This window comes from Thunnus albacares, chromosome 12, assembly GCF_914725855.1.
Source record: "Thunnus albacares chromosome 12, fThuAlb1.1, whole genome shotgun sequence".
Lineage (NCBI taxonomy): Eukaryota > Metazoa > Chordata > Actinopteri > Scombriformes > Scombridae > Thunnus > Thunnus albacares.
In genome coordinates this window covers 15,860,089-15,875,565 of record NC_058117.1, presented here as the reverse complement: position 1 = coordinate 15,875,565, position 15,477 = coordinate 15,860,089, and the positions used below count along the sequence as shown (strand labels likewise).

The following is a 15,477-nucleotide window of genomic DNA, read 5'->3' as shown; positions in this document are numbered from 1 at the left end:
TAGGTAATTATGTGCCATAGACCTTCATTGTTGTCAAAAAACAGCCATTATTGCACTGTAACATGTTCCTTCATGACCAAGAAGATGGGCACTGTACTCATTTTGAATCAATCCCACACATACACTCTGCTGCTGCTGTTAATACTCACAAGGACACCAAATGTGTATTAATCTTGCTGAAAATAGTCCCCAAAAATGCACTATTTGCACTTGTTTGTGTGATGTATGCTATAAACTTCAGTGCCAAGCTGTTTTAGAAAATTACTGAGTTTTTTTAATGCAACTATATATTAGTGGCCACTATTTATAGATTCATGTGTTCAGCAGGAATGAATGGGTTTAGAGCTGAGTAACAAAGACTTTTGTCAGGTCGTCTCATGAGATTTGTACAGTCATATAAATATACAGTATCTCCAGTCTTATCCTTTAATTAAAATGAACAAAACAGAATATACTGTATCACTATGGTCATGTGCCACTGTATGTATTGCTTTATAAAATATTCTGAATGTAGAGTAGGATATTCAATGTTCACCTGGTCCTAAAAAGTAGAAAAAAAGATCACATAAATCTTAAATTCAAATGCAAATATGAAAGCTTTTCCTTCTCATCAACACTAAAAAAGCTGACATATTGTTTTAAAGTGACTTTCTTTCTTTCTTTCTGAGATAAATTACCTAAACTTACTATTAGTATAGTGTACATGTGGTTGCCTGAGTGCATGTACACTAATATGTTGGATAGGAGCCATTACGGAAGGCAGAGAGAGGCTGGGCCATAAAGGGAGGAAGTCTACTGGCAGTCACTAACCTTGGTTGACTTTCACTTACTCTATCACAGAAGTGACCGTGATTACCGTCGTGCCACTGATGCCTTCGTGTGATGTTGAGTCTTTGCTCTCTCATAAACTCCACAATAAAAAATACTGATGTATGATCGTGCCGTATTACATATCATTTTTAATGTGTTGAAAACCCTTTTCAACAAAGCAAGTCAAGCACAATGGTGCACATAAACACATGTTGAAAGTTCATGAGCTAATTCACGAGAGTAGGAAAGCAAAAAAATAGCCTACATTAAGCATAACAATAAAAATAAAACAACAAAATACAAAAACAAATAGGCCACACAACATAAAAAGTGTCTATAAACAAGGTTAGACTGTTCAGAAAACACATTATTTGACATAATGACTTGTCCCTTCTTTAGTGTGTAATGGTTAACATTTACAATGTTGATACATTTTTTGATGCTGAAAGAAATCAGTCTGATAGTACTTGAGACAAGCATAAATTCAAATGTCTATATTTGTTTTGGTGTCAATTCTAGGGTTACTAAAGCAGTACCAGCAGAATAATATGTTGACTGCATCTTGAAAATGATTCGTATGTAAATAAACGCCCAGAAAAGGACACTAGTCAACAAAATGTGGAAAGTAACAGTATTTGTACATCAGAAATGTCCTCGGAAGAGCTGAGCAGCAGGTACAGGTTCATCCAGATGCTTCTTTCATTGCGATGTTCAGTGGCTCCACGCTACAAGCATATGTGGACCTGTGCTGTAGATTCAAGAGCAAGGATCCACTGTGTAAGCATGTAAAACTCTATTAACGTAATGACTTCCCTGTTTAAGTGGATTGCGGTTCATGTATTGAAAAACAAACTCAGTTACAGATGTCCTTGACAAACTTTCTTTTCCGTAGAAAGTGATATTTCTTATTTCTTTCACTGGGACAGCATTATTCGCTTGATTGTAGCACCAGATCTAGCTAAATGACGGGGGATTTAATTTGTTAGAAAAGATATGATGCAACATATTCAGGATGGATGTATATCTTCATAATCTGATGACAGACTATATTAAAACTGGCTTCATGTTGACACACCTTTCTTGACAGTTTTGTTTTTGGTTACGTCAGCATTTTGGCATCAAAAACCTGGTGGTGGTGGAGAACAGTGAAAACATCATGAAGGATTCAAGTAAATTAAAACTTTTTTTAATATCACTGTCCAGCATCGATCAACAGAAAAAGACAAAATTACTGTTTTTCTTACAACATCAGTGAATCTTGCATTTTTGCGACTGCTCTTTACTGTCGCTCCACCAATATGCTGTAGAACCAAAACCAACAGAGCGAAAACAAATGGTTTTAGCTTGATATATCCTCCATCTTAATGAATGATGTCAAGCTTGTCCGATTTGATGACAAGTATTTATTTATTGTTTTACAGATAACATACTTCACAGGGTTACCTTAGAGGTATAATCTCCTGACAGAACTCTGTTTTAACTTGTCGGAGCCAAGAGGGGAAGATGAACATACTTTATCAAGCACACATTGTAAACAACTGAGCAATATTTAAGTCTAAAATGGCGTACCATAGAATAGGTGAGAGACAACAAAATGTAAGTAAGAAGATGTGCCTCTTGCTTGCAAAGACAAAAGTTTCATTTTTACAAAACAAATAATGGTCACTGACATTTTTTCTACTTTCTTCTTTTAGTGGCTGAGAGGTAGAATGACGTATTTTCGGTTAAAACCAATGGTTGGATTTATTTACTTTATCATATCATTTCATCATGATGAGTGAAAACATTACGAGTGAATAAGTAACCCCAGCCCTCTGAATATAATGTGAAATCTGTACAAACTTCTCCATCGATCGCAGTGTTGTTTTGATTTTTATTGTGAAACTTGTTGTTTGTATCCCAAATGTCCAACGTTATAAGCAGAGGAAATATGATTTGTTTTTTCTGGTTAGGATTTCACAGTCCATCTCCAAACTGTGCGACAGTGAATTCCTTTTGTTTAATACTGTGGATAGGAAGGTCAGTTCATGTTTTTTTTATGGATGAGGTGTATAGATGGATATATTCAGTTGGAAGTATCCGAATGAACGCTTCCGGGTCCTTCCGTGGGTGATGTCACTGACGAAGGAGTTGGAGCATCTTGCCAGCCACCGTTTGTCTGTGGAGACACGACAGGAAATAGTTAGCTTAATGTTAACAGAGAGTACTGTATGATACAATATGAGTATACAAGTATCTGTAAGGATAAGGTTGGCACTGTTCTGTTTTTCTTGCAACAACAGATCACATTACTTGATTAGCTTAGCTTATTCCTCTGTGCCATAGACCTCCATTGTTATCAAAGATTATTAGACACACATAAATGAGGGTTCCTTCATTACACTAACGGGTACTGTAGTTTATTTTGAGTCATCCCACAGACACCAAAAGCAACAAAAGTGTATTACTCCACTGCAAAAAATAGTCCCCCAAAAATAAACTATTAACTCCCTAACTTTGAAAAATGTTTGCTAAAAACAATAGTGCCCAGCTGTTTTAGGACAATATTGATTTTATATCACCAGCCATATCCTTTAATTAAAGGAATAATTTGAAATTCTGGGAATATGTTTATTTGTGTGTTAGATAAGAAGATTGATGCCACTCTCTTATTTGTCCGTTCAATATGAAGCTTGAGGAAATGGTTAGCTTAGCTTAGGATAAAGACTGAAAACAGGGTAAAACAACTAGCAAACGGGCACAGATAAAAAAAAAAAAAAATCCCAAAAAACTACCTAAAACTCTCTAATTGACACTTTGTTTGTTTAATCTCAAGGAAGTCCCTACCTCCAGCCAAGAAATAGTTTGGCACCCTACCCCCGTAAAACCGCAACTTGTCATCTTGACACTTAAACAAACAAGGTATTAGAGAGCTTTAGAGGTTCTGGCAGTGGGATTTTGTTACCTTTGGACGGAGCCAACTCAACTGTTCCAGCCTCATATTTGATAGACAGGTATGAGAGTGGTATTGATCTTCCCATCTAACTCTCTTCGTGTATTGCTTTATGAAAATATTCAGAACATAGAAAAACAGCTTTTATTGAAGATAGAAGGGGTTTTGAGTTGGTTTATTCTGTCCTAAAAGCAAAAAAAAATTAAAATGCAAATATGAAAGCTATAACAGTGATGTTTGTCCTACTGCTACTTGACAGTCAATACTAAAAACTGACAAACACTGTTTTTAAGAGACTCTTCATTAAAAATATTCTTGCACCACTTCCCTAATTTTTCCCTCCAAATGGCTGACATAATGTGAGATAAACAGAAAAGATGAAACGCACAATACGCAGACCTTTCATATATCTCAGAATATACCCCTGAGATGGTTGATAAAAGAATAAATTATCACAATAAAAAAATAGCTCTTTAAAATGGAAGCCTTCTCAAATCATGATAAAAGGTTGACTAAAGACCATTAAGGACATTAATTGCAATTTCCATGCTATTAGTGAGAGCTGGGAATGTGCTTTGGCAGCCTCTTATTTCCAAACCCTGTTATTTTGCGTACAGACTGTCTGTCATCTTATTCAGAAGCGAGAGGGGAAAAAAGAGAGAATGAGAAAAAAAACATTTCCAGTCTCTGGGAGAGGCAACACCCACCAGCAATTTGAGGGGTGTAATTGCTGTTCAAGGATAAAGAAGGAGATGTGAACCACGAGAGTTCAAGTCAGTAGATCTTAGAGAGAAAAAATTTCATCGGAGCTAAATAAATAAATAAATACAAGTACCAACACTTCATTCACAACTCTTTTTTTTCTTTCTTTTTAATTTTTCTTTTTAGAAAGTCTATTCACTATAAAAACACTAAGACCCTCATATTGTCATCACTATTATCAAATATTGTTATTTTAATTCTTTTATTGTTTTTTTATCAAATGTCATTCTTCCAAAATAAGTATTTCTACTAGGTCTGGATGTTATGACTCAAATCTATATCACGACAAATTATCGCAATACATTCTGTGACAATAATGGTAATGATATTTTTTAATACATCACTCACTGCTATTATATTTTATTTGATTGTTTCACAGCGGTTACGTTCTAAAGCACAAATAAACAGGCCCACACCTCCGCACAACCCTGCGGGAAGGTGCTGCGTTGCCAGATTTTGTGTGAATTCAGAACATCATCCTGTCCGCTGTGGCCTCTCTGCTCTGTGTGTGTGTAGCTCAGTCACACAGACCCACAGCTCTTTATACATTCATGACACAGAGACAGAGAGCAGAGCAACCTGGAGGTATGACCTGTAACCTGGTCGCTATGCTACGAGTCCCATCCTCACACCCTTGTTGTTGGCTGAGGGGCTACACACCCACTGCCCAAAGGGTGATGCTCAGAAGCGTCCTGAACACACAGCAAAATAATAAGAAAATAAGAAAATACAGGCAGAGGGCAGAGTCTCTGTAGATAAATACACCGCCACACACTTCTAGTGGGTCATAAGAGATGACTGAGAGGGATTATTTTTGTATGGGTCTTAACTTACTGTTGTTCTGTAGATATTTCCAAAAAATATATATATATAAAACAGTTTTTTAACCAGTTTCTCAAGCTGCTCCTATCCAGGTAGCTAGAAATGACATATATCCTCTTTTTGTAAAGCACGAGCAAGGTTCTTTTGTATGAAAATATAATATTTGTGAACAAAACATCAATAAGTATTTATATAGAGAGGAACTTGAGAAACAGGTTAAATGTTTTTTTCATCCAGAATGTTGGAAGAGTCTTTAAGGATTTTTAGAGCAGCCGATAGTTTTGTTAATCTACCATCTGGCTTTTTCATTCATTCATTCATTCATTCATTCATTCATTCATTTTGACTCAAGACCATGATCTCATAGTATGGAGCACAGACAGAACATAACAAAACAATAGCACACGGTGTGGCTAAAGTACAACAAATGTTATTTAAACAATGGAAGGACATTCTTCAAAAACAACTTTTGGCTTATCTGATTCAAATAACAAAATTAATTTAAACATAGATGGGCATTTTAAATAATACTTTGTCAAGCAACTTGATCTGTAAATCATCATGCTTACATTCTTACATTCAAACAAAATATGATATTTGTCTCCCAGACAGTTGTAATTACAAAGTTTTCTATGCAGCCCTTTATATCTTCCAGAGACAAGTGGGAAGTCGGGTGTTGTTCACCCTGAAGTTACAAATAGCCTGTCTGTAGTCTACTTTCGGTTTTCATACAACAGATACTTTTCCAATTTAAGCTCTTGTTTAAATTCTACACAAAGATCACATGCTTTCACACTTTTGAGCTCACTTTGCCACTAACTTCAACAGTTTCGACCAGTTGATGTTGTTACACTTTTTGTGTGAGCCAGAGGTAAGACAAACCACAGTCATCCAGTATCTGATTGAACTGCAAGAACGATGGCATAGACCATATTATTGCAGGTTGTTGTTTTAACTTTTAGGGTTTTTCCAATATATCTATTTTTTCAAACCCCCAAACTTCACATGCATACAACATAACTGGTGTAACTAACCTGTCAAAACGATCTAGTGTGACATCTACAGGTAAATCAAATGTTGTGCATTTACAAAAGAGGGCAAACATAGAACGGGAGGCTTGCTTATGCAGCTCCTCAATGGTATTCTTAAATGAACCATTATCATTCATAATGACACCGAGATATTTAAAGCAGCGGACAATCTCTAAATTTCCTTAATTGCATACAAACTTTAGTTCAAAAATTGTCGGGTATATATTTTTTTGAAAATCGGATGCTTAGTTCTGTGATTCGCATGTAGTGGTAATACATGAGAGATTCATAACACAACTTCACATTCCTACTAACACTTAAGTTAGGAGGTTAGTTTTGGTTTTGACATTTCGCGCATAGATTTTGTCAGCTTTCATTAGCACCCGGACAGTGTGTTGAACACCTATTTCCACTTGAGCCTGTTGCATGTTGTAGCGAGCTAGATGCATCCACATTCTTATTTTAGCACGAGGCGTGTTGCAGACTTGGCTGTCAGTGTCGCTGTTCCTGTGGATGAATGATCTGACCAATGTGCTTGGACTGTTAGCCCAAAGCCCCGCTCTTTCTGTCCCTGTGACTGTCGTATTGATTCTGTTCAGCCCTGCGCAGCCTGTCGCTATGGATCTACATGCTAACACACTGCCTCCAGTGTTGCCTGTCCCGCCCTGACCAGCCCAGCAAGGAGACCTAGAAAACTGGCCCAGCCTTTGACAGGCTAGTTAAAGAGTTATTTTAAGAATTAGCGACTGGGAACTTTTTTTTGTGTAGCCAGCTTGGAAGGGAAGGGAGGTATGACTTGTCCTATAGTGCCAATGTGAAGGCAGCGTCGGGAGGTAGGATGACACCTGTGTCCTTGTTCCTGTCGACTGCAGGTGCCTCGCTAACGCTAATATCCTCCGACAGACTAGGAGCGTGTCCAGCTACTCAGCCTGGTAGCTGCCTCATTGCCTGCCACCCAGGGCACGACTGGAGCAGGGGGGGCAACTGGCTGGACAACAGCCCAACCCCAACAAACTCTCCTAAGTGGCATCCCAGCATGCACGCAGAATTACACGATATTATACACATCCTGCAACTGGGGAATCATTGCAAAGTGAAACAACAAAGAAATGTTGAGAAGGACAGAAGGAGATTGTTTACAGGTCTTACGTTGATGCCCTGTGGACTGTACATCTGGCTGGCTGCGAGGCTGTCACTGTATCCTCCGGTCTGGCTGATAACATGGCGAAGGGTATCCACCTGGAACAACAGGGACACACAAACAAAAGGCCTGGTCTGACAAAAGATCCGGATAACAAAGACAGCCATGCACAAGGAAAGGTCAGTCTGATAGTAAAAGGGTACCATAAACAGGAAAAGGTTACAAACAGAGAATCAGAATGATTTGGCTGCTATTACAAGCTTGATAACAGACATTGCAAAAGGACAAAACTACAAAAAACACAACATGAAGTAACAAATTATGAATATATTTGTAGTCGTGGTTAAATAATACATCTAATGCAGACACATTGACCTGTTTCTTTTTTTTTACCACACATTGTCAATGAACTAAATACTCTCAGAAAACTTCACATCGAAACACGTTTGCCTGACATGGCTGCCAATAAAAATATGGCGTAGCTGAGGTAACATCACATTATTTTGTTGTAACAATTTTATTGGAATACTGCCATATCTATGTTCTTCACATATTCACTGGAAGCAACTTTGCAGCTTTTGGCAGAGCAGCCAGCCAGGTTATGCATGACAACACACCTGCCATCTGGATTTCACAACAAATCAGACTACTCTACTCAGGAGGCCAATTTAGTCAAAGTTGTTCCTTCTTTTTTCCCCCTTTCATTCAATTGTACAGCTCTGGGAGTGAGGCCATTCTGACACATTCAGAAAAATAATCCTTTAGAAGGAACATGAGTTTCAATAATTAAGGGCCAACCCTGAAGACCACTTTACCTCCTATAAGGGTCATTCCTTTTGCATATTCATGAACGACCTAAAGCATTTGGAGAGCTGATCTGAATAGAAAAAAGGGGGGGGGTGGAGGGGTTGAGAAATGATGCCAAAAGCACTGAAAACAAATGAGAATATCACCTCGGGTAGTGATTCTTTAATCTATGGTGAGAGTTGTAACACTCAGAAACACTACGCTGGTCATCACTGTCCACTGGGGCAAGGTCAGGGAGCTACAGTGCACCAGTGGCTATGTGAACCCTTGTCAAGAGCGCTGATGAGTGTTGCACCGTTTCCAAAACTGTCTGCAGTCGTCTACTCAACTGTGGGTTGACAATGGCTTTTACATTAATGTAACACTTAAGGCTACATGTGACCTCTGTTTCTCTGTGTGGGTCAAGTTATTGTGTTTCTACACCCTCAAACTGGTCAGTGGTTGAACATTTTTACATGTGATCTCAAATGCTTGTGAGCTTTCGGTCATGTCAGACACTGAACTTGGAAAGGCGCCTACCTGGGATTGTATGTTGGCCCCAACCTGCCCCCCTTGGTATGAGTCCCCATTGAGGGACTGCACACTCATGAACAAGTCTCCGGAGTTTGACATGTTAAAAGAGCCAGCAGAACCTGAGAATACACAGAGTCAGAGAAGAAAAGAGCAAGAGAGCAAGACAACAAATAACAGAAAAGAGAGAAAAAGTAGCAGGGAGGAAGAGAGGGACAGAAAAAGGAGTTAAAATGATCATGCATAAGCAAAAGTGCATTGAGTGGGTTACAGTAGTTTGGGAGGGCGGCAGCTATCGTGAAAAAGGGTATTTCTATAACCCTGCACACAACAGACGCAGAAGGTGCACATTAAAATATCTCCTCACCATAATTTAAAAGGAAACGAGAACCATGAGACAGATAATCATCGTAAAACTGTTTAAGTCCAGTTAAAGCGACCCTTATGGATTATATTATTGTTAAATGCCCATTCTGCTAGTGTTTCATTAAGGAAGTAATAATTGATCTGCAGGAAGACCCAAAGAATCGTCTTCGTCCTTTAATGGACCCCAGCTCCCCAGATGTAAAGAGACCATCGCGTAACTTGATTTCAACACCCGGTCCTAATCCAATACAGTTGCGAAGTCTCTATATGACAAAAGACTCCGCTTGCCCTTTGAGCAGCTTAATGGCATGCACGAGGTCAACCGGACAAGAGGCAGGAAAAATTAACGTCCACAAGACCAAGAGGTCAATAACAGAGAGAAAGAGAGACAGAGAGAGAGAGAGAAAATGAGGGAGAGAGTCAGTCAGCAAAGGCAGAGAGAAGAGAAAAAACTGAACAAGAAGGGCAAGAAAGCGAAACTACATTACTGTGTTAAGAAAGGCTTTCTGTTAGTCAAAATGAAACCACACCAGAGACAGAATTCTTGAGGTGGGGCTCAGGTATGAGCACATTATTGTACTCTATTGTGCATCTATCTGCTTTGGTATAAAAATGAAATCTTTGCTGATTCTTTTAATATCTATAGAGCTCCTGGTGATACAAGCTAGCCAGTCTGAAGCTCACCTGCTGAATTGGGAGTTGATGGGGAGTTTGCCTGGCTGCCGTGAGCAGACACACTGGTTGCATTGACTGCGGTCCTCGCTGCGTACATATTGGCCTCTTCTTGGAACTTGCCGATGTTTTTCTTGTATCGGATTCTCTTGTTCCCAAACCAGTTTGATACCTGAGAAAACAGCAGTGACAAGACACAGTGGCTTAATTATAATACATTTTATTCGACATCTATACAAGCAAACATACAAAAGACAGGAATAAAATTTGATATCACTTCACTTGGAGTGTTTAATATTAATATTTGCTGGGATTTCTGCACCAGTTCATACACCACATTTTAACACAGGCTTTTGTGGCCGCTTTGACATAACTGTGGCTTCCAGTTGGGATGTTTTTTTTAATGATTATTTTTTATCACTATCCTACAAATCTGGAACCTTCAAAATGAAAAAGACACCAGAGACATGTTAGCCTGTCCAAATTTGCAAGTTTATCTTTAAATGTTTTTGATGGTTATGAATCTGACATAAGGGGAACTTCACGGACCAGCGCTATACAGTTTATGCCTGTAGTTGGACTCCAATGACAGTGATTAACTTGTTTGTGGCCAGTCATTAGTTTACGAGGATACAGATAACCTCTCTTATCATTTCATCTTACTGACCTTCATCTCTGTGAGGATGAAAATGATCACAAATATACAGTAGACTTATGCTGCAGATTGAACTGCATGCATATTGAACTTAAACTTGCAAAATAAAGATAAATTGAGAGAGCAAAAATTCACAACTTATTAAAATAATGAATCAGACTGAATAAACTACTAAGTAAACGCAGCATAGTTTTACTTGAGTCAACGTTGACACTTTGATTATTATTGTCGATAATACATCAACTGGGTGCCACAAGCTACTGTAAGCTAAGCTGGACATCTAGTAACCATAACCGCAGTATTGTTTACACTAAAGCTCACTGTAGCGCAATACAGTGTTAAGATTGACTTACTTGTAAAACCAATAAAAACTAAAACTACAAAAAAAACTCCTGGTTAAGTTAGATTTAAAATCAATCACATTTTTGACCAACTGATTTACCAGACGGTCTATGTAAATTCATTTGTTTATTCTGGTTACCTGTGACACTGTGATGCTGCATTTTTTGGCCAGCTCTTCTTTGGCCTCCTCGCTGGGATAGGGGTTACTGAGATGGGAGTAAAAGTACTCGTTTAGAATCTCTGTCGCCTGTTTGTTGAAGTTCCTCCTCTTTCGTCTGGACAGAGAGAAGCAAAGAGAAGGAGAGAATGGAAATTAAATAAATACTTAGAACAGAAATATATTAAGTAGATTCCTCTTCATTGAAGCAAGATAGTTCAGCTGTCAGAACAGTGCTTTAATTATTAAAAACTGTCAAAACAACAGAAAAAAAGACAGAACATAAACCAAAAACGAATAAAGGTAAAGACACAGTTTGATGTCTGACCAGTGGCAACAGAAACAAAAATTTAAAAAAAACCTTTTCATAAAAAATAGAACAATTTGGAGGAAAGTGCATTAAATTAGAAGGATAGGCTTTGTACTACACATTCACATGGACACACACACAGACCTGGCATCGAGAAAGCGTGAGCGCAGGATCATGACGGCCTCGCAGGTGCTCTGTTTCAGCTGCATCTGGATGGAGCTGAATTTGCGGTGGATGATGCTGACCATGCGCTCGATCTCTTTGGGCGAGATGGGTCGTGTTCGAGACTGCTCCCTCAGCAGGTTCATCACATGGGTGGTGAACTCATTGCACGCCTGGATGCACAGACAGACAGGATTCATAAAAAGAATAACTATCACGGCGGCTCGACAGCTTCAGACAGAACAAAAGGATGAAATTGGATTCTGGAGGGACTGCGCCTTCAGTGGTAGGCCTTGGCCTCAGCAGAAGCAATGCTGACAGTATTACAGGAGCGGCGTAAGAGGTAGTAAGAATAGTCTAAATTAAAGCAGCAGACACAGCGCGAGGTTTCACGCCAAACAAATGTGGCAGTGGAGTCATACAGTGGAGGCAGCAAGACTCGCAGTGCTCTGAATATTAAAAAGACTTCTCTTCAATGGAAGCGAAAATGTGACAAGTGAGGAGAAATCTAAAATGACAGCAGGCTTTCAGTCCCGTTCACGTTCAAGAGGTTTAAACTGTCTCTCTCTCTTTTCACTCCATCTTTCAGTCTACCTCGTTCTCCCTCTGTCTGAATCAGTCACTGGATATGACTGCATTCAGAGTCAAGGTGTCTGTTGCTTGTCAACACCAGGGTTACGTCAGTCAAAGTGATGCACCGAGCAGCCGTTCTGCTTGCACACACACGCCAGACACTACTCACTCACATGCGTGCACGGCGTACGTAGCGTGGTGACACAAAAATGCTCAGGTGTATATTGACTGTGACAGTTAGCGATGACTAGCCTTCCTCAGAGAAGATGACAAACCCAGAAAGCTTTGACTTCCGAGGGAATGACAAGACGTTACAGTCTTTGGAAAAGAGCTGGTGTGTGACTGATATAATGGCTGCTTGCCTGCTGAAGATAACATCTCTGAAAGCTTGGCTTGTCACGAGTTGGTCTGCGAGAGCTGATTTCAAGAGCTTAGTTAAAAATGCTCGGGAAAATATCTCGTCCATCATTTATACAAACTTATTCCTATTTAGGCTCACAGATGGAGCTTTTTCCAGCAGGCATTGGACAAAGGGCAGAGAAATGTGCTAAAACACAAACATTCACTCCCACATTTACAACTATGGGCAATTTAGAGTCTTCAAATCACCTCAGCTGCATGTGTTCGCACCGTAGAAGGAGACACAAAGAGACTTCAGGAGAGAACATTCAAACTCTGTTTAGATAGAGCACATACAAAGTCTCAAACCCTCATTATTTTTTTTATTTTTTTTGCATTTATTGATTCTATTTCTGGTATCCCAAAAAAAGAGATCCATTTTCTTGCTCTCCTCCAACAGGAGAGGTCAGAGGTCAGAGTCAGCTACTGAACATTGCCCCTGAAAGTGGAATGAATCTCATTTCTGTAGGTCAAGTTTATAGTGTAACACAAGAGATGGGGTCTGTATAATGTATCGCTATATGTTTTGTCCCCATGAAGAACACGAGAAGAGTTTTTGTAATTCATCAGTCAAGTCACATTTTTGTCCATGTCAATATTTTATATGAAATATAACCTTTACACTAAATTCACTTATATTTATTGAGGGTTTCACCTCTACTCATATTTACCATCAGTCAAGACTGTTTTCAGCTGCTTTGAGCATTTAAACAGCAATAAATAGAAAATCAAAGTTAAAAAGTTGGCTAGATTTGGCACCTAGCAGACCCTATCAGTGGGATATAAACTGTCTGTAGTGAAAGAATGAGACAGACCCTCGGTGGGGCGCCTTTGTTGCGTAGGGGTTAAAGAGTCAGCCATGAACCGCAGTGTTGCCGGTTCTCATCCAGCCTGAGACCTTTGTTTCATGTCATTCCCCATCTTGCTATCCATTAATTTCCTGTCATCTCTCCAATAAAATCATACAAATGCCCATAAATATTTTAAAAATTAGATCATTGTTCCCAAAGGGGTGAGTCAACACACTGAGGTACAGTACTGCAGAGGATTCCCCTGAGTGTTTCATTGTGAAGGGGACATAAAATACTCGAAAATTAGATCCTGACAGTGTCTTTCTTATGGATACTTTAACAGGGCAGACACTGCCTATCATGGGGACTTTAAGGCTTTCTAGATGATATAAAAGTGGTGCTGGCCAAAACATGTGGCAGGCTGGAATCTTACCAATGCATTTCAGTATTAACTGGTAAAATAAAATATATTACAAATAAAATGGCCAAATGAAAATCTGTTGCAGGAGAAGGGACTGAGCTAAATTAGATATGATATACTATATCTGAGGAAATGCTGGAAGAGAATTGTTGTTGTTATAAAAACAAGGTTCCTCTTCCCCACCTGTTCATACTTCTCCAGCTCCGTGTGGTAAATTTGTCGGATCTGCGACAGCTTGGCCCGGTAGTCGGAGTGTTCTGCTGAGTTATCGGCACCGACGCCACCGGTGGCTGCTGCTGCGGCTGCTGCAGCTGCCGACCCGCCGCCTTTCTCTGGCCCGGCCACGCCCTCCGCCAGCAGCATGTTGTCCAGTCGCATCAGCTGAGGATCTGGAGGTTCCTCCTCCTGGGCACCACGGATACTGAGCACTGTGGGGGACAGGAGAAGATACAGTAGCATCAAAACAATGATACTAAACATCCTCATTTGTGTTTAAAATAGCTCAACAAATGACTGAACAGCAAGGCAGAAGAATTTTACTATGACTGAGAGTCTTAACTATTCCTCCTGCTTCAGCCTACCAAGTGAACCCCTTGAAATATGGCCGTCGTTTTAATAGTTCAAGTCTGTGCCGTAAAAACCTGCAGCCTCACAGAGGCTGGCAGCTAGGCAAGACCATAAAACTATCATTTCATTGATTCTGACTATCATTTCATGTAAAAAATTAACACAGCCTTCCACCAGAGTTCATCTTTCATTGCTCTCCTTATGCTCAGACTATGTTTAGTTTCTGGCTGATGGCTTTATTATCTTGTCAGATGTTATCTGAAAAGGGAAAACAAACTAATAATACAAGTCAGACGCAGTATATTAATGCAAAGACACCTGGCTCAAATAAATCAGTGAAGGAGATTACAGAACCAGGACTAAATCAAACCGTTTCAATGCAAGATGAAGATACACAAATTGAAGATTTAATGACTGCAAAATAGTGCTTGTTCAAAAGGTAAAATGCTCAAAATTCACTATCAGTGTTTGTTATTTTATCATCAGATATTAATAAAACATTGATCAGTGATCAAACATTTCTTCATTTTGGATTGTTTCTCTCATATCATATCATGTAAAAAACTATTAAATCAGCCATCTAACACCTCACCTGGAACACCAGCGCTGTATTCACAATGTTGTCATCTTAATTTGCCCTTTACCACTGAGTCTGAGGTCTGTTTACACTCTTGTTTAGCTAAGACAGTGTTTGAACCTGCAATGAGCCTTCACACACCCACAGCTCTCAGCTGACACTCGGCTCCCATAGTGTGAAGAGTGAAGGGTAAACACAACAAAGACAGGCCTGCTGAGACGGACATGCACAAACAATGTACAGCACACGCAATATCAACCTAATGTACACATACACACATCCAGATCACTTTCAATCACGCTCAAGCTATTTTTACTATAGGTTTAAGGTATAAAACATACAGGTGTTACTGTGAGCTGTGATTTTTTCTTAAATCTGAGGATGAGCCATATTGCCCTGCCTCTTTCTGCCACCAGAAGGCTCCCTCGGTAAAGGAGCAGAGCGTCCTGCTTTTTCTCAGAGGTGCTGAAAACAGCCGACCAGGTGCAGCCCTCCATTCCATCCACTGTCTTCAAGGACAAAGACAAAGCTCACACCGCCACAACATCCTTCATATATACTTTAATCTACGCTTCTATCAAGATGGTTCAGGAGGACGATCTAATACTACATACTGTATGTCTCCTCCATGATGACAGAAGACAGTGAGGGTAAATGACAGGTTGTGTGA

General features: G+C 39.5%; 1 protein-coding gene across 6 annotated transcripts in view; it reads right to left on the bottom strand.

Moving 5' to 3' along the window:
* Positions 1-931: 931 nt before the first annotated feature.
* pbx1a (pre-B-cell leukemia homeobox 1a) overlaps positions 932-15,477 on the bottom strand; it is a 78,668-nt gene continuing 64,122 nt past the window's right edge. For 5 of the 6 annotated variants that reach the window (XM_044367223.1, XM_044367224.1, XM_044367222.1 and 2 more), the window contains 7 exons: positions 13,847-14,091; positions 11,462-11,652; positions 10,990-11,125; positions 9,866-10,025; positions 8,825-8,937; positions 7,507-7,596; positions 932-2,968 (listed from right to left, as the gene is read on the bottom strand). In XM_044367223.1, the coding sequence (XP_044223158.1) occupies positions 2,876-2,968; positions 7,507-7,596; positions 8,825-8,937; positions 9,866-10,025; positions 10,990-11,125; positions 11,462-11,652; positions 13,847-14,091 (1,028 nt within the window). In that variant the 3' untranslated portion in view covers positions 932-2,875. The remainder of the gene's footprint in view (positions 2,969-7,506; positions 7,597-8,824; positions 8,938-9,865; positions 10,026-10,989; positions 11,126-11,461; positions 11,653-13,846; positions 14,092-15,477) is intronic. The other variant, XM_044367227.1, reaches the window with a different exon arrangement.